This window comes from Callospermophilus lateralis, chromosome 8, assembly GCF_048772815.1.
Source record: "Callospermophilus lateralis isolate mCalLat2 chromosome 8, mCalLat2.hap1, whole genome shotgun sequence".
Taxonomy (NCBI): Eukaryota; Metazoa; Chordata; class Mammalia; order Rodentia; family Sciuridae; genus Callospermophilus; species Callospermophilus lateralis.
The window spans coordinates 29,138,744-29,163,936 of record NC_135312.1 but is presented as its reverse complement, the minus strand read 5'-3'; the positions used below and the strand labels follow the sequence as shown (position 1 = coordinate 29,163,936).

Sequence of the window (25,193 nt, the reverse complement as noted above, 5' to 3'; positions counted from 1 at the left end):
TACAAACTTCATTCTTTTTTTTAAATATTTATTTATTTATTTATTTTTAGTTCATTCTTAACACTGCTGTTCTTATCCCCATTCTTAAAATCCCCTGCTGGTGGGGCTCCAGTGACACGGCTGTGTCACAAGTCTCCTCCTACCTTAACGTTCATTTTAGACTCCCCTTCCTCTACCCTCCTACCTGTTAATGTTTTCCAGTGTTCCTTTGTCCTTGGACAAACTACTTGCACAGTTTTGAGCACCATGTGTATGCTCTGTGTACCTATCTTCAGCCCTGACCACTCCTCTGAGCTTTGGCCCATTAGATGACCCTTAAATGACTCCCCAAACTCCCAAAGTCCAGAACAGAAGTCTTCCGCTCCTCTCCCATGTCAGCCCCATATTCGTCTGATATCCGGACTCAGGCAGTCACTAAGGCTTACGCATTTCTTTTCCTTCCTCTTTACTGCCACTCCCCACCCCACCATGGCTCTGTGCTTGGCCTCATCACCTATTATTTCTCAACCCTCCTTAAAAGATCAAAGCTCACACATCATGTTCTCTAAGATGGCTCCCCGGAGCCCCCAGGTAGAGGACAGCTCACCTAAGACCCTGAGCATAGCTGTGCTTCTGTACCCCTTACCAGGCAATACTGAAGTATCTCTGTGTGACTGTTCTCCAAACCCTGCCCCCATGATCCCTGGACTCTAAGCTCCTCAAGGAAACCAGCTCTGTTGGGATTCCCACCTGCTATGTCTAGCGCACTTCCTGGCACATAGATGATCAGTTTACTGAATGAAACCAACTCTAGCCAGCTGTACAGAAGCTCAATGAAAACATTCTGCTTGTGGTAGAAATAGTTTATTAACTCGAAGTGTCAGTATAGATTATTTAATGTAGTCACTTAGCACTGGGGGAGTCAAAAGAGGGGGAAGCTCTTTATAGATAAACTATGAAACAGATGATGATGCAGATTCTGTATTTACATTATTTATTTTGAGCACTATGCACATGCAGTTTTAACCAGGGATCATGGTACGAGTCTTAAAGAATAGCAGTTGTTCTTTTCTCAGTAGTTAACTGAAGAGAAACTGATCAAAATAAAACCTATAACTTTAACATTCTCTTGGTTATTTCTTCTTTTGAACCTTTCACTTCCAAGATGCATGTTTCCAGATATTTTGTTTGTTTTTGTTATTTTGTAAAAAGGTTCGGGGTAGCCATGCACAATGGTACACGTCTATAATCCTAGCAGCTTGGGAGGCTAAGACAGAGGATCATGAGTTCAAAGCCAGCCTCAGCAACTTAGTGAGGACCTGGGCAACTCAGTAGACCCTATCTCTAAACAAAATACAAAAGAGGGCTGGGGATGTAGCTCAGGGGGTAAGCACTCCCTGGGTTCAATCTCTTATACCCCAAAAAAAAAAAAAAAAAGGGTTATAAATCTTCCAGCATCCAGAGCTGGTTGTGGAGCTCAGTGGCAGAGCACTTGCTCAGCATGTATGAGGCTCTGGGTTCCATCTCCAGCACTGGAAAAAAAAAAAAAAAAAAACAAACCCAAAACCCACCCAAGCCTACAGAGAGGATCATTTCCTTGCACAGCTTTTTCCCCTGCTGTTTTGTTGTAAGAAGTAGACTGCTATCAAAAAATCTTAAAGGAAAATTTATTCAACAGTTCTCAGCAATTAGGCTGGATTATGCTAACTAGCATTTTAAAAATGTTATACTGGGGCGGGAGATGGAACTCAGGGGTAGAAGATGTGCTTAGCATTCACGAAATTCTGGGTATAATCCCCAGCACCCCCAAAAAATGTTATGCATACCAGAACTGTAATAAGAAACTTAAAAAAATATGTGGCTAGCTATAATAAAATAGCAGCATCATTTATTATTAGTTGGTAGATGAAGTGTGCATTCATATATCACAGACTCATTAAAAACTGTAAGCTTAGCCTTACAAGACAATGATGGAAACATGCCATGATGATATTGGTTTGTCCAGTATTTAAAACATAAAAGGCAATAAAGAAAAACCTAAAATCTTATTTGACATAATTTTATTTTCTTCATGAAGCACAAATACTCTATTCGTCCTTCCAATAGAAAACAATGCTTCTTTCCCATTTCTTTTCCAATTTCTTCATAGTAAAGGGGGGGGCGTGGTTAGTCAGCTCATTTATCATGATAAGGCTGGGGTCATCCATAATACAGTGGAAGAGACTTTAGAAATCCAAATGTTATAAATGAAGTTTGAGAATGGAATCACATGGACGTAACATTTATTCACTTGCATGTACAATTTGTCTCCAGTTGCTGTTTTTTTCTTTCTTTCTTTCTTTCTTTTAAGCTTTGAATCCAATTCAGGCATGACATCAAAATTAAAATGTAATTAATCTCTGGTTTGAAATTTAACATCCTGGAAGTAGCACAAGGCAACTGGGCTCTGATATATGCCCCCTGATAAAGGGATTATCTTCAAAATACACCTAGTGAACTTTTTTTAAAAGAGGAGTGTTATTCATTTTTGAGCCCAAAGGCTGGATCCTATATATACAATTCCTGGGTCCAGAATTGTGGAACCAGTAACAAGACTGAGCACTGACTAAGCAGTAAAGGAAACTTTTATTCTTGGACAAGAAGAGAAGAGGGAGATAAGGTGGCCAATCAACTGCTCCCAGACTCTTCTCTTTGATTTCTATAAATAGTGCTCACACACTTCTTGTATTGGAGGCTATCAGCAAGGGAAGCTGTAGTGAGACCTCCTGAGACAGAAGACCTCAGTTATTCCACCCTAGGGACTCCTTTCTGACTCAAGAGGCCTGACTTTCTCCAAAATCCTGTCCCTTTCTTATGATAAGCAGGTTAGACATCTCAAGAATCACCTTCGGCCCATCCTGGTCACACTCCGTAGGCACCCCTCAGATAGTTCATTAAGCTAATTACATAGTTCTGATGTGGTCATGAAAACAGCCCTTCTTGTCACAATGTTGCAAATAAGGGACAATTGTGCAACTGCTAAAAAGAACGCACCTCCACTACCATAAAAAGATGCAAAAACATATCCATATACATTCATATATATGTTTACATGTGTGTGTGTTTGTGCATGAGTGTGTATGAAGAGAGGGAGACATGGTAGAACAGAATATATAAAATGATTTCGTATAGCAACATTTGTTTATATAAATGAAATAATGAAATCCATAAGGATATATACCAATCTCTTAATGTTGGTTTTTCTCTAAGAGATAGGGAAAAAGGGAAAGCTTTACTTTTAATTTTTTGTACTAATTTTTCTTACCGTCAACATAAAATACTTCCATAATCAGGAAAATTATTTTGGAATAAAAGATTCATCCAAAGACAATGGGCTCATGTTACACCTGAAAGAACTTCACCTACACACAAGAAAGGGTTTCTCAGCCGTAAAGGCTGCTCAATATCCAGGAAGTCTCTTCCACGGCTATCACCAATAAATACCAAGAAAATCTTGTATACATAAAAACCAAGACAACTGTGCAGATTTCAAGGTGCTTAGAGACAGTGATTTTTACACTACGAACAAAGACTCGAAGAGGAAAGGAGCTCGGGAGGGATGGGGAGGAAGGGTGGCATCTAAGAACACTATCCCAGCTAACAAGAGAAATCTGCCCTGGTCAGGGGAGGAAAAGAAAACGGAGGCAGTGAATTCATATGGCGGCACAGGGGGTGTGAGGGCTAAGTTCATGTGTCAACTTGGGTGGGCCATGGGATGCTGAAGTATCATGTTAAATATTAATTCTGGATGCATCTGTAGACTCAGTAGGGCAGACATCCCTTTCAGTACCTTTAGGGCCTAGAGGAGAAGGCAGAGTAAGCTGAATTCTCTCTCTGCAGTGTGAGCCTGGACAATGATTTTTTTCCTTAGTGCTTCTGGTTATCAGGAATGCAGATGCAGACTGGAACCCACATCATCGGCTCTTCAGCTCACAAGCTACACCACTAGCTTCCTTTAGCATTCAGAAGACAGATCATGGGACTTCTCCGCCTCCATAATCACATCAGCCAATTCCTTACATACATATTCCACTGACACTGTTTCTCTGGGACACCCTAACTAATGCAGAGGGAGATGAGATCAGGCTAAAATAGAAAATAAAATAAAAAATAGAAAATTAAAATAAAAATAAAAAATAGAAAGGAAGAACACATCCTTCAGAGTGAACACACAGGGGTTGCATTCACACATTCATTCACTCATTCACGACTGTGTGCCAGGTACCGTTCCAGGTGTCAGTGTCTAGCCGTCAAAAGACAAGCAAGTGTCCTGCTTTCTGGGGATTAAACCTAGTAGTGGTGCTTCTCCACTGAGTTGCATCCCCAGCCCTTTTGATTTTTTGTTTGGAGACAGGGTCTCGCTAAGCTGCTGAGACTGACCTCAAACTTAAGAGGCTGACGTCTTCTTGCCTCAGCCTCCTAGGTGGCTGGGATTACAGGCATGCACCACCACACCCAGCCTGAGCAAAATTCTATCATTAACAAGTACACCAGGTGCGGTCACACACACCTATAATCCCAGCAACTAGGGAGGCAGGAGGATTCCAAGTTCGAGGCCAGTCTTAGCAACTTAGTGAAACCCTGTCTCAAAAATAAAAAAAAAGGGGGGGGGGTGCTGGGGATGTAGCTCAGTGGTAGAATACCCCTGGATTCAATCCCCAGTACCAGGAAATACACAAATAAAAGGCAGCAAAGAAAAGGGGGGACCTAAGATCCCTCTGCAATAAATATTCAGATATTAGTAGTGAGTGTAGTCCAAGGCTAACCAGTGGAGAGGATGCCAGTCACATATGCTATTTTGAATTTCTAGTAGGCACATTTCAGAAAGGGAAAATTATACAGATGAAACCAATTTAAGTGATATAATTTGTTTAACCTAATATATCCCCAAATGATCACTTTAATACGTAATCAATATTGAAAATTACTGAGGTATTTTACATTCTGTCTTTCAAACTTCATCTTCAAAATCCATTATGGTTTTACACTTCTCGCACATCTCAACTCAGATGAGCCACATTCCAAAGGCTCAATAGCCACATATGGCTACTGATTATTGTACTGAATTGTAAAGGTCTAGGCTATAAATAAACCCTTTTACTATTCAAGTCAACTTTAGTTTCAAGATACTTTTAAAGTCTATTCTTAGGAATGAATTTATTTAAAAAACAATTATCAAATTCAAAGCATTTGGCGAAAAAATGCAAAGCTATATAAAGTGACAATGTTTTTTAAAATCATCTAAACATCTATTATAAGGTAGGTGCTTTCAAAGCCCTCAGACTCATTTTTCAAAGTAAAAAATAAATTATGTAATCAATCCAGTGTCATAAGCCCAAACCTTCCAACAAATACTTCGTAGTTCAAGCAGTCCCCGGACATTCTTTTTATAGATGAAAAAGAATCTCTGCCAACCCTTTGCACCCAGCAACCGACTTCTGTCTGGCATGACAGACGGTCAAGTGCTGATTAACTGACACTGATACACTGTTCCCTGTAACCGCGCCCTGACTCATAGCCGCCACGTGAAACCCAAATGAAATTTACGTAATAAGCCAGAATGGACAGAAGGCGACCGGTGGGAATTTAACATATGAAAAATCCTCCAAAACATTTCTAACAAAACTTTTTTCAGAACCATTCCCTAATATCAAAAAAAAAAAAAAACAAAACAAAACAAAAAAAAAAAGAGGCTCATGTCTGAAATTTAGAAATTACATCACACACAGAAGGGAGAATAGAAGTCTGAATGTCTGAAAAAGAATACTATGTTCTTCAGAACGATCACCCTCAGGAACAAAATGCTCCAGCTCAGTGTTATCATTTACAGTCTTCACGCTAGCAAAGAAAGTAATGAGCTGGCAAATAAAACCACCAAGCAAGACACACAGTGGCAGCCAGGCTCTGTCGGGGACCTTGACATAAGTGGTGCATATGGGAAACTGCTACCTTGGAATTCCAAGCAGAAGGTAAATGATGAAGACAAAGTAGTAATGGGTAAAGCACGACCCAAACAAAGCCACAATCAAAAATAAAATTTTAAAAAATTCAGAAATGAAGTAATATGACAGTCCAAACAACTCTGGCTTTAAACATAGGGGAATGGAAGAATTCACCCTGCTATCACAGGAAAACAACTTTAGAACACCTTCTCGTTTAATAGGCAAGGTAACCAGTCCAGAGAGGCTGAGCCAGGGAACTCCACATCCCCTGCGGTTAGTGGGAAAGATGAGGCTTTATGGAGCTTCCTACAAGAATACGTTGCTTCTTTACTGGAAATTTCAAAAGGAAACATTGATCACTGTTCCCTGCAACAAACTTGGCTCTTAGATTCCCTTTACAAATAGTTAAGTAGTTTTGAAATTAAGCAAGGGAGCCACCTAGGTTCAGTCTCAAGCTATGTGTCCTTCAAGAAATGCAGTTTAATGACAAAAATCAGAGTCATTAAAGGAATCCAAATACATCTTCCCAAGCCTCACTTAAAAAGTCCCTCCTCTCTAAGCAGACCTCTGTGTGTCTATTCCAGCTCCTGTTCCCTCCCCTGCTCCCAGCCCCATCCATGCTCCTCCTTTTACACTTAGTCCTCTCAGACTTGCCTGCTCTCCTCTTTAGGGAAGGATTTCAAATCAATTCAAATCCTAGCAATTCAAGGATTCTCTTAGGCAGGATGCAAAAGGGGAAGCCCAGGAGCATTCCTACATTGGTGACATCTGTCCTGTCACAGTTATTAAACACCCACGCTGTGCTCAGGCTGAACACCAAATCCAGAAGATCAGAATCTGACTAGAGTCGGAAACAGCATTTGAAGAGCTATGACATAGTTTAAATACGATAAAGAACACCAGTTAAAAAATGTCTGGCATATTCCCTGTCAGATTTACCCTGAGTCTTGAACACACAGTCGTCTCCTCTTTCCCACACACCAGCCTATATTTCTCCTCCACTCACTATCCACGCCATAGTTCCTGTCATCCCCACACAAAACTGTTCTTCCCTTTTTTTAAAAAAAAATTTTAAACATTGATGGACTTTTATTTTATTCATATATTTATATGCAGTGCTGAGAATGGAACCCAGTGCCTCACACATGCTAGGCCACTGAGTCACAGCCCCAGTCCCCATTCTTTCCTTTGATTGTCATAAATACACAAACAAAAGGTTAGAAGCCCCAGGTCATGCTGTAAAGCCGCTTTAAAGGAAGCAGAACTTTTTACCCCTTAGAGAAAAAGGATTAATTAAAGGGTTTAGATACTCTTACAAGTGACCTAAAGTAACTCTCAGTTTGAAAGGCAGATCAGAAGTCATCCCTCACCCCCATTCCCTGCAATGGGGATTGAACTGAGGGACTCTTTACCACTGAGCTACATCCCCAGACCTTTTTACTTTTTATTTTGAGACAGGGTCTTGCTAAATTGATGAAGCTGGCCTTGAACTTGCAATTCTCCTGCTTAGCCTCCTCATTAGCTGGGATTACAGGCATGTGCTACTGCGCTCAGCTTTCAGATGTTCTTCTGAGTGCGAATTCTGTTAGAGGAAGTGATGCTTAAGAGCCGGAAAGTGAAAGCTCTCCAGAGGATTTTCTGACCTGACCATTTTTCTAGGCCTGAGCCTGACCAGAGCTCTTGCTTTCTTCGTGGTATGATGGGTAGAGCCTAGTTAGCACCCCTCATCAGATCCAGATTCAAAACCATGCCCCAAACCAGACCTTTAAACCACTGAGTCACATGTTTGAAGGGATGCTCAAAGGTGTTATGAGAAAAATGTGATCTACGGTGCCACACATTTTGAGGAAAATTGGGTTCAAAAAGGTAACAGTTTGTCTTTGATGCAGGAATTTTCAGAGGTTACAGAAGTGTTTTGACTGTGGTCTAACTCAAAAAATCAATGCAAGATGGTACAGAATTGTGTATCTTTAAACCTTCATTAAATCACAATAAAGACCAATAGTTTGAGAGGCAGATCAGAAGTCGTCCCTCTTATATTTCTTAATATAAGAAAATGCAGAAGTGCTTTGATATTGTTTCAGATTTCATATTGCAGCTAACCTTTAGAAGTTGAACGATTGTTACACATATTTTAAATCATAAGGGATGCTGTATAGGGCACTTTGGCTGTGATCTTAGAAGCTGTTTATGTTGATTAACCAGAAAGAGATACAGACCAGGCATGCTAGACTTAAAACTCCCAGGGATGCTCAAGCCATGATGAATGCAGGTACCGAAATTAAAAAGAAGCACTGCTGGAAATTCAAGATCCTTTCTGGTGATCACAAACATCTTGGCAAAAGATATTGGTAGATGGACAGGCCAAATTTAATCAGCCTTGGGAAAAGAAGAGAAGCACTTAGAAATTAATCATAGAAGCTGAAAAGATCAGATGGCAAAGACTCAACAAGTTAGTAAACGTGTTGAATTTTTTCCAAATATGATTGAAAAAATTTTAGTTCACCTCTTAATTTCACTGAATACGTGAGCAATTCTTGGGAAATCCATTTTTATTATGCTAGTACCATATAATGAATGCTTTTCTAAAATCTACATTCAATTAAAAGAAATGTCTTCCTCAACTTGTAAACAAGACTTTTTATCTAAAGAGAAGTTCATTGTATATGACAAATTTCATTAAATACTATATTTGTTGAAGTACATAAGTTATCCACAAGTGATTTCATAAATAAATGTGTTTTGAGTTGTTGTATGAAAGAAAAATAACCACAACTTCCCTATTTTCCTACAACACATCGGTGTAAGGCCAAATTTCCTTCCTATTCTCAATCAAAACTTCGAATCATAATAGAATAAATGAAGAAGCAGCTATGAGTTGGGTGTGGTGGTGTATGCCTGTAATCCCAGCAGCTCAGGAGGCTGAGACAGGAGGATTGCAAGTGCAAAGGCAGCCTCAGCAAAAGTGGGGCGCTAAGCAACTCAGTGAGACACTGCCTCTAAAAATACAAAATAGGGCTGGAGATGTGGCTCAGTGGCCAAGTGCCCCTAAATTCAATCCCTGGTACCCACCAACCACCCCCCCGCAAAACAAAACAAAACAAAGTAGCTATGAGATTCTAGTCATCTTCTGTTAATCTAGCCATTATGGAGATTAGGGAAAATAAAATAAAACTATCACTCTAACTGCTAAATATTTTTTGGAAAATATGGTTATTATTCATAAAAATATTATTTATATAAATACTTAGGGAGTTTATAACTTTTTAAAAAATAAATTTAAAAATCAATATCGTTATCTCAGTTTTAGTTTTAAGTACAGCGAGTATTGATAGACATAGCCCACATAAATTCATGCACTCTGGGATCCTCAATAAGTTTTAAAAAGTGAAAAGTTATCCTCAGACCAAAAGATTTGAGATGCTGCCCTAATGCATTTGGTCATGGAGACTCTTCTGTGTGGAACCACTTGAGAATATTCCATGAAACCTAGAATGGCAAGTGCAACCTCATGGTGCACCTGTGAAATCACTCCTTTTGGTACTTCTTTTCCCTAGATATTCTTCAGCAAATTTATTTAGATTCTGATAAAGGATTTCCTCTCAAATAGGAGTTTCTTGCTTCTACCCTGGCAGTACACCTATGTCTCCTTCAGCAAGCACGGTTGATTCTGACCCCACCAGTTTAGAAGAGGCCTTAATCCGGGGAAATCTTTCACTAAGCAAATGTTACAAATAGTCAAGAAAAATGACAGTGGAGGCTAACCTGCTCCTACAGCGACACGCCTCTGCTGAGATGCAGTGCCAATGGGGTCCAAGAACATAACGGATGTTACGCAAGTCAGAATCACAGCCAGGCATTTATCATTACATTTCTGATTCAAGTATCTGTGTTGCAAATTGCTCTTTCATAAAATGAGCAGGTTGGCAGAAATTTATATCTGAGTGACGATTTGTGTTTGTAAAAATTGTACACAGGCCAAAAATAACTTAAGAACTCATTTGTATTTCAATCATAGCTTTTTAGAATACAGAATAAGGCCAACTCTCTACTTTGAGGTAAGAATTTACTTACCAATCTCTCCCTCTTGTCGGATACCTAAGTACCTAACTGACCAGTGCCAGTTCACAGAAGGCTATGAAAGATTTTTGGAAAGAGTCAAAAGTGCAAAGTGTTCAACAACCAGACATGAAAAATCCCTCCCCAAGGAAATTCAATCCTTATGTAGAGCTGGCCTGGCTAGAGGCCATTCGATCCTCTGATTTTCATTATGGAATCTGGCTAAGTAATGAGAATTGTTCATTTTATTTATGCAGTTTTATAATTGCCTTGCTCAAGGATGACCAGGATCTCATCCCTGAGAGCAGAAGACATGCATTTCAATATCCTTTTCCTTTTTGCCAAAGATCTGAAGTGAAATCAGCACTTAATCTGCTTCCAGCAAAGCATTCTTGAGTAAATCATTTATTTATTTATTTATTTATTGCAGTCTACTAAGGATTAAATCCAGGGCTGCCTCTGCCACTGAACTACACCCCACCCCTGAATAAATCATTTTTATGGGACATAAATGCTTAGCAAGTTTATCTTCTTTCCTTTCCTTTTTGTTTCCTTTTGGCAGTGCTAAAGGGTGCATCCAGGGCCCTGTGCATGCTATGCAAGCAAGTACTCTATCATTGAGCTAACACTCCTAGCTCGCTTACTAAGTTTCAGGTCCTGTTCTAGTTCATTTAGTTCTCCCAGCAACTCTATGAGATAAATACTATAATTATACCCATTTTACAGACAAGGAAACAGACTCAGTTGCAAAGAAACAGTATATGGGTGTCCGAGACGGAATTAGAATGGAGGAAGTTCGTCCTTCTGAGCACAACACTGTCATGTCCATTGGAGATGCATGGGCGATAACATACATGACTTCAGTTCTAAGACAACTGATTCTGTGTGGGTGAAGTGATGGTTTTGAGCTCCACACTAGCCTTTATTTTAAAAAGTCTCCCTATGTTTGGGCATGTGTTAGGTTCCATTTTCTCTCTTTCCATCATGCGCTGTTCACGCATCCCCTGCTTCTCTTCCCTATCAATGCCTCTAGAACCATATCTGGAGCAGCGATCACTGAATCAATGGAGAAAAGCATCGAACAATTAACAAATCAAAGTGAGTCTCTGCAGACCTACTGCTGCCTGTTGGTATCTGCAGAAGATTGGATCTGGGAAACCCCCACCACATAAAAAATGTTCAGATATTCAAGTTCCTTACATAAAATAGCACAGAATTTGCATACAACTTACACACATCCTCCAGGTTACTTATAATGCCTAATACAATGCAAATGCTATATAAGTAGTTGTTATAAACCTATACACAGCCTCGAGGTTACTTATAATGCCTAACACATTGTAAATGCTATAAAAGTAGTTGTTATACTCAATTACTTAGGGAATAAGGACAAGAAATAAATATCTGTACATTTTCAGGACAAACGCAATCATTTTTCCAAATATTGTCTATCTGTGGATGATTAAATCCGTGAATGTGGAAACTGGGGATATGGAGGACAGACTATACCAAGAACATTAATTTCCATATAAAGGAGAGTATGCAAAATAACCTAATGGAGTAGAGAAGAAATATTAGCATTCTATGCATATTTTAAATTTGAACTGACATTTACCATAGGGACAAACACTGCCATCCTCTTTCAGTACATGAGTGGCCCAGAGCTCTAATCACATGGGCGTGCTTGGCACTTAATGTAGCAGAGGAATTCCTCTGTCTGTGCATGGGGTTAGCTGTGGGGCCCTCAACTGTTTGTTGTCTGTATATTGCACAAATTGCATTTTTTCATGGGTTCAATTGAAAAAGGGGGCTATATGGATTATATTTTCAATCTTACCTAGACTTAGTGGCTTAATATTTGTGGTTATAAATGCAATAATGGTGCAGTAACCAATGCATTGGACTGTACCAGTACAAGAACAAGTGAACAGGAACACAGTAGAGCTTTGACTCTTTCTTATCTGTTTTCCTCAAACACATTGAGGAAGAAACACATGACAAGAGCCCCCAAATAGTACCTGCTGTTCTTATCAATGACCTTTTCATAAGTGAAAATTACACCTTGGGAAATGGTTAAAAGTATTTTATTTATTTTTTGCAGTATTGGTGACTGAACCCAGGATCACTCTGCCACTGAGCTATATCCCCAGTCCTTTTTATTCTTTATTTTGACACAGGGTCTTGCTAAGTTGCCCAAGCAGGTCTTGAACTTGTGGTCCTCCTGCCTCAGCCTCCTGAGTTACTGGGATGGGCCACCATGAATAGCTTAAAAGTATTTTTATATGGTCTATAAATAGCTATATTTTTCTTAATGGAATTAAAAAATGTGGAGATCACTGATCTAGAATTTTGCTACTTAAAGTGCAATCTGCAAAGGAACAGCAGGGCATCACCTGTCAAGCCCTGTCAGCCCATTAGAAGTCCATGCTGGGGGTCCACCCACTGTGAAATCAGAACATGCATTTTAACACAAATGTGCAAGGTTCACATGCACATTTCAGTTGGAGAAGCACTGAAGCTTTAGAACAGATACCTTAAATATGAGCCCTAACACTTCCACCCTTATTTATGGTTCTAGACATATTTCTCTGTTGAATTTCTGAACACATAAACTTATATTTTCTAATATCTTTTATAAAGCATTCTTCAAAAAAAAAAGAAACGATAAACAATCCCACAAACCCAAAATTCAGTTAAGTAATCTATGTAGAACTGCAACATCATCCCCTTATTCATCCCAGTATGCTTAAATTTCTCCATCCCTGTTCCATAAATGCCATCTAGCCACAGCTTAATCTTTGGAATCCCCTCCTCAACTTACTTTTGTTTGATCATCAGCCTTGAAGACATAGCAGATACTCTGCCGATGGGCGGCATCTTCCTTAATCAGACACGCAAAGTAACTTGGGTCGTGGCTGTTGTGAATCAGTTTGTGAACATGCTGAGGCTTGCACTCGAAGATGCTGGAGCAGATCAACGGATCCCACTGCTGACTCTTCCCAGGTTCAGGTTCGCATTTCAGTCCAGAGGGTGAAACCCAAAGTCGGACCTGCCTGGTAGCTGGCTCCTTTTTAGAGGACTGCCCGCTCAGTCTTCGCACCTCAGCCACAACCCAAGGCAGCATGGGCATGGTGGTCAGAGAATGCACAGGCAAAGAGCCCACCAGCTGAAGGCCAAAGTCCACCGAGATCTCATTAGGAAACATAGGTTTCTTTGCTGTGAATGTTATCGGTTCCATCTTAGGAAAAGACCTGGAGACAGCCCAACCTTGCCACCGTTCTCCTATTTTAGACGAAGCAATCTATGTGACACGCTTCAGATGTGGAATCCTGGGGGAGAGAAACAGGCATTAGAGTTTAATGAAGTCATAGCAATAGCTGTTTTCAGAGAGTTATTATTCTAGAACTTAAAAGTCTGAAACCAATGTAAGAAGACATGAATACTAGTTCAAATAAGCTGCTTCGCTTAGAAAGAGCTTTCCTGAAATTGTATCACATATAAAACCTAGTAATGGCATAACTGTCACACTCATTACAGGACACAAAGATCCCTCTGGGAAACCACGGTTAAACATGAGCCTCACAGAGCCAGCAAAGGCAAGCACAATAGAAAGCACTCCAGTGCTCCTCTGACAGCTTTAAACCTTGTTATATTATCTAGTAATTATTTCAAGGAATTTTTTCAAGATAATAAAATCCAGTATAGATGATTCGCCCAAGAAAGAAATCTTATGAGAAAAAAAATATATATTATCCACTTATTATCACAGAATACTGAAGCAGACTAGGTTTAAACAATTGGCCTTATCCCTTGTGATATTAATCAAATTTCATTTATTTATTTATTTTTGTGGTGCTGAGAAGGAAACCCAGCTGGGCAAGTGTTTTGCCACTGAGCTGCATCCCCAGCATCTCTCAAAGATTAACACATTTTGTCCCATTATTCCAGATGTGGAACATGTATAAAAACTTAAACTGGTCGTGTATTTAAAAAAAATAATAAAATCAATTAAAAAAGAAATTAAACTGAGCAACAAACATACCACTTATGATAACTTTGAAATAATCATTATTTTTGTGAGGTCTATTTTTTTGAGAAAAGTAATAGGTGAATACTTAGACTATTAGAAAAGATATACATATATGTTTAATATGCATGATACATATATGATAGAAAAGCTCTAAATTATGATTTTCTTTCTATTTCAATGATATATTTTGATTTATTTTGATATATAATATATAATATTGATATATTTAATTGAAATTACTAATCAGACTGCCCTATCCTCCTCTCCTTAGCTCCCTAGACCTTCAGTCTCTCTTGTATCCCTCTGAGCACAGACAGAAGGAGAAACTACAAAGCAGACTGTCTTCTTCTTTACCCCTGGACCCAGGGCCTAGCTTAGAGAAGGGGTTCAAGAAATATTTTTTTAAAAATGTGTGAAGTCTTTCCCATTCAAAAGGAGAAGAAAAGATATTTCCCCTTGACTTCAAACTCTTCCTTCTCTTTCTTGTCTACACAAATTCCTTCAGGGAAAGTCTACACTAACTGTCTCCATTTCCTGTCACCCATCCCTGTTTGTAGGTGCCACTACACTGCACTACAGAGCCCCTGAAATTGCTTCCCTGAAGGCCACTCAGGTCCCCAAGGCTGTGAAATCCAAAGGGGGCTCTGTGGCCTGCAGCTCCCTGGTCCCTGCTGGATTTCTCAACTCTTGCCCACACCTCCCTGAGTGAAGCTCTTCTGCTTCTCATCTCACCTTTCCAAGGGCTTTTTTGCTTTTTTTCAAGTTCTTTAAAGGCTTTCATCCTTTCCTTCACTTCCTTCACGTTACAACTGCTTTTCTCTGGACAGTCTCATCTAATCTTCTGGGGTCAACAGATACAGTCTAATGCTCAGATGACTTTTATTGAGTGCTGGGTACTTTACATGTGTTGCCTCACTTTTAACCTTCATATTTATCTGTTGGAGGCTACTCTTTCTCTGCTCCCTCCACCCACCCAGGAGTACTCCACCACTGAGCTATACTCCCAGCCCTTTTTATTTTTATTTATTTCCTTTTTTTTTTTTTTTTTTCCTTTTGGTACCAGGAGTTGAACCTAGGAGCACTTAACAACTGAGCCACACCCCCAGCCCTTTTATTTTTTACTTGGAGACAGTGTCTTACTATGTAGCTTAGGGCCTCACTAAATTGCTCAGCCTGGCTTTGAACTCGAGATCCTACTGCCTCAGCCTCCCAAGCCATTGGGATTACAGCTGTGCACCACCATGTCAGGCCCCGGCCCTTTTTACTTTGAAACAGGTTTTTATTAATTTGCCCAGTCTGGCCTCGCAAACTTGTAGTCCCTCTGCCTCAGGCTCCCAAGTAGTTGGGATTACAGGTATGTGCCACTGTACATGGGGAGGCTATTCTTCTGAACCAGAAAACTATTCATAAGGGAGCTCAAGATAGCTTGAGTTGCTTGTCACAAAGCGACCTGAGAACCAGGAGTAGTGGCATATCTCTATAATCCCAGCAATTCGGGAAGCTGAGGCAGGAGGATCTAGAGTTCAAAGTCAGCCTCAGCAATTTGGCGAGGCCCCTAAGGAACTTAGCAAGACACTAGATTCCTGGGTGGAGACAAAGGACAATTGATTACTTAGACCAATAGTAGTAGCCAGAGAGTCAGCCCTGTCTCAAAATTTAAAAAAAAAAAAAAAAAAAAAACAACAACAACAAAAAACGGCTGTGGCTGTAGCTCAGCTATAGAGGGCCCTGGGTTCAATTCCCAGTAGCAAAAAACAAAACCAAAAAAAAAGTGACATGAGAGAGATTGTACCTGACTCTCAAGACCATCTTCTTGACTGATGCACAAGAATGCATCAGTCACATGTCCCCTAATGATTCCCAAGTGTTTTTCTGCTATGGAAACCTCCTTTGTGAGGTCCAGATCAGTATCAGTCACTACATATTTCTGTCTGGATACCCTGTAGGCACCTCAGCCTGAAATTAGCTATTTTAAAACCAAATCAGTGTCACCTCCTTCCTTAACTGAACTTCTCTTCCCTCCACTACTATGCTGTAGTGAACTATTCATTTTATTGGTTGTGTTAGTCAGTTTTCTGTCACTGTAACAAGCATCTGAGGTAATCAACTTATAAAGAGAAAAAGATTTATTTTAACTCATGGTTTCACAGGTTCTAGTTCATGATCAGTTGGCCCCGTAGCTTTTAGGCCTGAGGCCAGGTAGCACATCACGGAGGGAGAGTGAGGAAGAGAAAAACCACTCACCTCAAGTGACTATTGCCTCCAGGTACACCCACATGGGGTGATCTAAAGACCTCTTAGTAGCCGTCCACCAAAGGGTTCGCTTCTCCCAGTAGCACCTCCCTGCAGACCAAGCCTTTATCACATGGACTTTCTACATCCAAAATACAGCAGATTAAAGATTCCTTCTTTATTCATCACTACTTACAACTCCACCATCTAAATTTACATTTTCCTCACTTAGAAAAGGCAACTCATCCTTCAATCCATCTCTCATATCCCTCAGGCAATTTTACTAACAGAGAATTTACCAGTCACTCCTCTGCTAAAATTCTCTTGGTAACCAACCCTCTCCCCTAAAATCTAGGCTCCTCTAAAAGTCATGTAAGGTTTCTTTGGAATCTGATCCTGTGTATACCCCCAATTTTATACTCTCCCTAATGACCTCTTTCATAGATCTTTTGACTCTGAAAATAGAGATTTATAGTTTCCCAAATAAGATGTGCTTTCCCATGCTACAATGCATATACCATTCCTTTCTCTTTGGAACACAGTTCCTGTTACAACCCGTAAAAGGCCTGAGATTTTACCATATTTGTCAGCTAACAAGTTAGCCTGCCACAAGTTAACTTGCAGATAGAAGACCCGAGATTCCTGGGTCAGAGACAAAGGACAATTGATTACTCAGACCAATAGCAGTAGCCAGAGAATCAGTACTTGTGTCATTTCCCTCAATCCCAATCCCAACAGGTCAGTGGACACTCATCACAGGGGATGACAGGAGAAGGACCTGAGCCAAGGAACTTGCATATTTTAAAGGCTGCCCAGTCTTGTATTAGCTCTATCTTCCATAACTGTATTCTGTAGAAACGTGATTGAAAATGTAGTTCAGAACAAGGGCATTCACAGGATACGTGAGAACATGAGGGACCCAGCGAGAACCGTCTCCCAACCTTCCCACTCTTTCCCTTTAATTCCAGCTCATATTTACACCACCTCTTTCCTCCAAGATGATTCAGAGCAGCCATCATTATGTCCTTGGGCACTCTTTGCCTAGGCATTATGTTCACCAGAAGGGTCTGAACAGGTGTCCAGGACTGCAAGCTTCTTAAACTCTTAAGGTTTAGCATTATGAAACTCAGTATTCAATTTCAAACTTTAAACCTCTTCTGAAATAAAACTGAAGTCTTTTTTTTTAACTCTACATGTTTTTCTACATGATACACACACACACACACATATTTTAAAAGTAAATTTTTATAATTCATACAGTTCAGAATGGATTTTTAAAAATTTAAATGTTCCAAAATTCAGAAATATACCAATACTTTACTTAGAGCCCAAATATATTTTCTGAAAGTGCAGTCCCTGACTCTCTTCCTTCAGTATACAGCTTCCCCTGACAATGAAAATAGATCAGAACTTCATATAATTCAGTAAATAATAGTCTCTCTCTCTTGAAAGTGGCATTAAATGTCTGGCTTAACGTCCAGTTCTGTAACTGAATCTGTTCAAGTTCTAACTGTTGACAGCTGCTAATCCCAAGACATGTTTGAAGAAGTACTAGAATGACTACAAAGGACAAATCCCAGATCTCTCCATTATTTTAGGTGATGCAGTAATTATTAGGGGAGCAACAAGCATAGCAGAATTACTTCAGCTTTCCTGATAGTTAAATCACTTGTTAAATAATCAGACTGTAGGGAATGTTTTAGCACTAGCAAAAAGGCCTTTCATTTTGAGGGTATCTGTTTACTTTGAGATAACAACCATTTTCCTCCAAATTTTATATAGTCTCAGTAATCCAAACCTGATATCAAATTCTAAACATAAAATTAAAAAATACATATAGTAATAGAAATAAGTAATTTTAGTTGAGTGCTCACTATGAACCAGGCTCTGTTCATCAAATTAGTTATGCCATTTTATTGATAAAATGTTGTGAATGTCTAAAGTTTTGGCTTTTCACCCAGCTGTGGCACATTCGTATTTCTTCTGTAAAAAGTAGATTAGACCTTAACACTGCTTATAAAATATCAAATTATAAGTCTGACCTCAGACATAGCCATGATTATTTATAAGCAATTCTGATTCTTCTAATGTAAGATTCATGGTGACTTAGACTAGGTGAGTAATACATTACTTTTCAATAAAAAGTATCATGGAATAGATGAACTATGCAATAGTACTAACCAACCACTGCATTATTTTTAAAGCCATTTCAAGCCATATACTTTGCACTCAACCTCAGCTAAGACCATTTGCTTTAAGGCTCAGAGACAATCACCTATTCCAAGGAGGCCTCTTCTGCTTACTATCCACAGTGAAAATACTATCATGCATTGTTATGTTCTTGTTAGTAGAATCATGTGTGAACAAGCCCTGTTCTGCCAGAAAGACTCTTTGTATTCTATGCAGCACCTTCCTGGAATGGACCTTAAATGCAGCAGCTACTCAAAACATAAAGACACCCTTTTCTTAAAGCAGTTTCAATATCTTGTGAGTTCTGCTATGCTACTTATCCCTAGAAGCACGCACTTAGAACCATAACGTTTTAAAGCTAGCAAGGTCCTTTTAAGCCATTTAGAAACTTTTCTCATATTTGAAATGAGGCAACTGGGTTCTGGAGAAATGAAGTGGCTTCTTCAAATTTAGTGACAGAATTAGGACAATCCCAGTCCCTGACTCCAATCCAAGCGCTGCAAACCTCAATTTCCTCAGGAGAACACTTTCAAGTGTGAAGTTGAAAAAGCGAGCTACTTCTCCAGATCTCAAGTTTATTCTCAATAAGAGTATAAAACAAGATCATCTCCAAGTTTCCTTCTATCACTAAAATCTGGTAAATTTTATTTTCATAATGCATAATACAAAATGTCTCCACTATTGTATGAGGAAACAAAGCTGCTCCATCTTCCCTTCAGGAACAAAAATGTGGGGGAGATGTGTGAAGAAAGGATGGGATTTATTGATCAGGAAACAAGAGAAACAAGGATAAGTTTTAATAAGCTGCTTAGTGGGAAGCCCCTCTCTTCCCAGCCCCCACAGAGAGTAGGAGAGGGACTTCCCAGTGGCCACAATGTATCAGCCTCTGCAGTTTCAGCCCTCACCTGCTTGCAATGCTGGTGGGAAGGTTTGGGTATGGTTTAAGTGTGTCCCCCAAGGTTCATGTCCTGGAAGCTTGGTCCTCAGTGCAGTGGTAGTGGGAGGTGGTGGAACCTTCTAGAGGCAGGGCCTAGTGGGAGGTGTTTGGGTCATAACCACCCTCCTGGAGGAATCAATGCTGGTATCATAGGGCAGGCTGTCTGCAGAAGTGGATTAGCTCCCACAAGTCTGGGTTGTTATAAAGGACCCTGATCCCTCCCCACCATTTTTCTTCCTCAACAGGTAATCTCTCACGTCCACACATTCACCTGCCCTGGTATATTGTCTGCTACAGCATCACCTAGCTTATGGTATAGTGACACAGACAGGAGGATTTTACCAAATGCCAGTGTATGGACATTTCGGGCAGCAGAATGGTAAACCAAATAAACCCCTTTTCTTTATAAAGTATTCAGCCTGAGGAATTTTATTATAGCAACACAGATGACTCAGAGTAAGATGGAGGGAAGAGTGCTGAGAGCCTATCGCTCCCAGCCAGGTTAGGAACCAGGCAATACTGAGTAACCGTTGCGAAGCCCAGGAGAAATAGGAAGTTCCCAGTGGCTATTCAACGGTCTAATTTTTCTGTTCTTTACCCAGAATGGGCATGTAACTGAGCAAAATAATTCTGAAACTTGAAGTAGTCTACTTCCACACAATAGGGCCACTGGCGTGGGTACACCAATGGTCCACTTCCTCCACAGGGTGTACACTCACCCACCAATAGCCCAGGTTGCAATGATCCTGAGAGCTACCTAGTAAGCTATTCACCAGCACACAGAGGTCCCAAAACCAGTAGTTCTAACCCTACCATCATCATGGATGGTTCAATATAGGGTACACCTCTAATTTGACATGTAAAATAATGTTGTTTTTGAAAGACTTCCTTCTTAAATAAATCCGAGCCAATTCAAGCCTAATTCTTTAGCCCACCAACGCCACTTCTTGTGTTCTCTTATACTTTATTGCATAGGACAAAGGAATAGAGGTTGGAGATGGTCCCCACTGGCCTTTAGAGATTATGTATAACCCTCCCTCCTGCTTAGCTGCTTTAAGGAAAGTAGTAATGATAACAGTTAACACATAACAATAGCACCATGTATCTATTAACTGATTTAATTCTCAAAACAACCATGAAAAATAAGGACTGTTATGAACAACTATTATCTTTATAACTTCCAACTTAAAGAGGAGAGAGAAGGGAGCTGACAGCACAGGAAAGGAAAGAAACCTGCCTACGGTCATACCAGCAGAAAGTGACAGAATCAGGATTTGGGCCAAGGTCCCTTGGGTCCAGGGTTCATGCTTACTTTTAACTACTCACTGGAGCAATACGGACCTCTTCTTGGACATTTTACATATACAAACCTGTTGACTCTCACAACTCTGAGAAGTATGTTTCATCATTCCCATCACAGAATAGACCCTTATTAATAAATGATGAAGGCAGGACTGGAATCCAAATCTGTCTTATGCACAAATTTCTTCCTATATAACAATATATCAGAAGGGAATAATTCTCAAATATCTTTCTAATGGATTAGCTTGGGTGTTCTATCTAGATTTTACCTGGCCTCAGTAATCCAAACTTAATATTAAAGTTATACTCTAAAAATATAAAACAAACAAATAAATATAGCAATAGCAATAAGTAACTTGAGTGCTCACTATGAACCAGGTGCTGTTCTGAGCGCTTTACCTATATATACGTTCACTAATTCTGACTACACGACCACAAATGCTTACCTACTTCGGAAGTCTAGGTTCACTGATCATGTATCATGTTTTGCTAAAGTTAAATAGATGCATTTTCTTTCCAAGATTAAAAAAAAATGGTTGTTATCATCTCAAAGGAAACAGACACCTTCGAAAATTAAAAAGGCTCTTTTTTAGTACTAAAATATATTTCTTAAATTTTTCAGTTCTACTGAAACCAGAGGTTCAAGATTATTTCATATGGCCCAAACATGACAAATCTTCTTTCTAAACATTTGAAACCTGAAAAGGGATGCACTGTCCTTAAATCTAAGAACCTATCAAACAGAATTTTTGGTTTGAAAATGTCAAAAAACCTTGAAAATGGAAACTGCCATGCCTTTTGTGAAGAATTTTGTTAAAAAAATATTTTTATTGGAATTCAGGGTTGGAAAGGAGAAAAAGCACAGGAAACTGCAAGGTAACGGTTCTGGCTGAAGACCCAAATCCTCTGGCATCAGTGCTGCCACATGGGTCCCAGTGCTCCCTGCCTGCTGAGCAGACTGTCATTTTAGTGCACAGATTCTACTTCTTGAAGTTTCAATAACCAGGGAAAGAAAAGGGATGGGGAGCAGATCAAGTATTAAGACTACTGTGGCCCTTAACCTTCAGAAGGTAGCACAGTGGACAACGGAAAGGGGAGAGCAAAGTGTGCCCAGGCATTCACATTGAGTCCCCAAAATAGATACATATATATTTTAGGTTTTCTGGGAGAATCTGGAAAGCATGGAGACTGGGAACCTACAGAGAAATGCTCCCCCTAGAACATCCTAGAAGATCTATCTGGGCCAGAAAGAAGTAACCACCACAGCTGGCTCTGAACAGGGCATGAGTGATTGTGACTGCAGCCTTTCTGGTCCGGGCTGTCTCCTAGCAATTATCAATGGCTGGACATTGAGGAAGAAGGGGCAAGCCCCAATTCTTCACAGTTGGCCATCTTCTCCTTTTCCCCTCTCATACTGTGACAAACTGTCTTGCGAGATAAAAAGTTAACACTGACATGACAACCACCCAATCAGAAATGTTATCACAGTGAAAAGGGAAATCCCAGAGCTCTCAGCAGGACAGATAATGGTAGACTATGGCAGGAGGCCCATGTGCAAAACTTTCCTTTAATGCTAATAATTCATAACTCAATTTTCCCTCTTCTCCTGGTATGCAAATCCATGTAAATGTATTTATATTAATGACCACCTGATTTTATTTCCTCCTTTGAAACACTAATGGCTCCTTTCATGTCTCTGTACTCAACAGTATCAGAATACTCCACCTGTATTCACCATTTTATAGGTACCTTTTAACTCACAGCTCTGCCTACTGTCCAGCCGCTCATGTTACATTGATAGGAACTTACAGATAAATCTGGAAAGCACTTGTTATGATCTTATTTCCCTATAACTTGTTATGAAAAAACAAGAAGAAGAAACAGGCAGATTGGAGACTGCAAACATATTCAATTTCAAATGGTTGACAAGCACCTGTTCACAAACCATCCATCCTCAGGGCTCCCAGAAAGGAGCTGATAATGAGGCACATCTCCCTCCTAACCAAAAGGAGCAGTCTGAACGCTTATAAAAGGTACAAAACTCACAATGGGGATCCCAAACCTCAGACAGTCATAGAACCTGAAAAGTCACACAAGCACAGAGTGTTTTGTAGGGTGCATTCCCCAATAAGCCTCAGAACATCTCCCCTTCCATTCCTCCACCCCCACCCCTCCCACACAGAGTAGACTCCCAAAACACAACAAAGTCAGGGGCAGGCAACAGCTACCACTCCCATCTCACGCCTAGGAAAGAGAATGAATTTCTGCTCTTCTAAACAAGGTCTCTTTTATCAGGGCCTGTACGTTTAGTTCAGCCTGTCCAATGCAAAAAGTTGGGAAGTTTGGACTTGCAGAGATAGTTGAGTTACTTGGGTGTGACCCATTTAAACCAGGTCATTTTTTAAAGCTCCTTCTAAGTCTGATTTTATCAATTTACGAAATCATCCAAGCATCTAGAATGAAAGATGAGAGATCTATGAAGTAAACATCTACCCTGTAATATAGGGTACTCCAAAAATTAAATTGTTGGATGGAAGAAACAATCATCACTTTCAATTTCTTTTCCTTTTTAAGCAACTTCCGGAGAACAAGCTATTTTAAATAGAATCACAACGGAGAAAGCCACCACTAGCTGGACTTCAAACAAAATGACACTTCATTAAAAAAAGAAGAAGAAGAAACAATGTGTGACGCCGTTCGAGAGGGTCTTATAATCACTCAGCGACCAGGAAGCTGCTAGAAACAATTAAGCAGGGTTTCAAAATGACTGGTACAGGATGTGCCCATAGAAAGAAATGTTGCTCGCACTGGTGCAGCAGCCAAAGTTACTAAAACAAAGTACTCTAAACTTTTACTAAAGGGTGGCATGGGGTCACTCTGATCACCGTCCTTCCAATGTGGTCGCTTTACAAACACGATATTTGGCGGGAGGGAGGAGGAGAGAGGTGAGAAGACTAATGAGCGGGAGGAGGGGGCAGGGTAGAAGTCGGCCGAAGCTCCCGGGTCGCTAGGAACGTCAAGGTTTCGCTTTCGTGCAAGTAGGGGACCAGACGGTGGCAGTGAACTCCACGCCCCCCCCCCACCTTGCGCGCCCCCAGAGACCCCGCGCGAGGACAGCAGGAACGCCCCTGAGCTGCAGGATTGCGCCTTCTCCGCGGCCAGGGAGCGCAGGGGCGCGCCGAGAATTGGGAGCAGCCGGGACCACCGAGAAGGGTCAGCGGGTGGCGTGGGCGAAGCCCCAAAAGGCGCCTACCTGTGCCACTGCGCGCTCAGAGCCCAGGGCCGGGCCGCGGCATGCAGGTGCTCCGGGGCACGGTGGGGACGGCCTGAGCGGGCGGGGCATCCATCGTCCCCAGCTGGCTGCGCTCTTCCCGCCGCCGGGTGCTGGGAGGGTACAGCTCCGCAGATCTAGCGCCTCTTCTCCAGGCTGAGGACACTGCCGGTCCCGCGGCGGCTGCAGCAACAGGCACCGTAGAGTGGACGGCGGCGGCGGCGGCAGCAGCAGCAGCAGCAGCCACAGCCGAGGAGGAGGAGGAGGAGGGGGTGTCTGCGCGCGGCTCGCGTTTCCTCCTCCCTGGCTGGGCGAGCGCGGGGGAGGCGAGGGGAGGGCAGAAGACGGGATCTCCCTACTCGGTCCCCTGGGAGCCGAGAGGGGGACGCGGCGCACCCCCCCTCCCTTCCCCATTGCGCCGTGTGACTCTGCCCGCGCCGCACGGCCGGGACGGACGAGTCACAGGCGAGCAACAGCTGCTGCAGTGCGGGTCCGCCGCGGCCTTCATCCCCCTCCCGCACTCTCCCCAGCGGCCCATCCTCAGCACAGCCGGGGGTGGGGGGTGGGGGGGCGGCTCTGGGAGCGGGAAGGGTGCTCTAGCCGCCGCCCCATCCTGCCCCAGCGAAGGATCCTGGCCCAGAGCACTCCTGGGAAGCCGAGGTCCCGGGCCCGGCGCGTGATTCGAGCCCTCGCGGCTGGATGTGCGGTCGCACACTCTGTCCTCGGGAACCTATTTATAGAAGGTGGCATTGCCCGTCGCTAGTTTGGCCCGAGAGGCTCTCAGCAGGTGGCACTTGCCCGCCCGCTCTCCGCTCTCCCCCAGAAGCCTCGCCTTATTTGCCCCCTCGCCTTCTCCCTCCAAAATGGACTTGGGGAAAACTGCGCAGAACGCCGGGAGGCGACCTAACCACCTGGCTCTCCCCGCATCACCCCTTCTGCCTGCCCTAGGGTTGGGTGATGGGAGGAGTAAACCTAGGCACGGATGCCCGATGGGGCGCTGGTGGCAAGAGGAAAAATCAGGGACTCAGGGAAACAGCGAAGACTGAAATGCTCTCCCCGGATTAAACATCAGTGAACCCCATTTCTGACTGATTGCGGGTGTGACGCAGAGCCTGGATTGGGCACTTTTTCTCTCCCTGAGCGCCAAGCGCACATGCACGCGCGAATGTGTACACGCACGCACACTTACACTCAGCTACACACATACACACA

The 25,193-nt window shown here is 41.6% G+C and overlaps 1 protein-coding gene across 4 annotated transcripts in view; it reads right to left on the bottom strand.

Annotated features, from left to right (window-relative positions):
* The window catches only part of Tbc1d1 (TBC1 domain family member 1), a 214,895-nt gene extending 190,688 nt beyond the window's left edge, over positions 1 to 24,207 (bottom strand). For all 4 annotated transcript variants that reach the window (XM_076863854.2, XM_076863855.2, XM_076863857.2 and 1 more), the window contains exons 1-2: positions 23,964 to 24,207; positions 12,841 to 13,348 (exon numbers count right to left, since the gene is read on the bottom strand). In XM_076863854.2, coding sequence (XP_076719969.1) covers positions 12,841 to 13,257 — 417 coding nt within the window. In that variant the 5' untranslated portion in view covers positions 13,258 to 13,348; positions 23,964 to 24,207. The remainder of the gene's footprint in view (positions 1 to 12,840; positions 13,349 to 23,963) is intronic.
* Between the last annotated feature and the right edge of the window lie 986 nt (positions 24,208 to 25,193).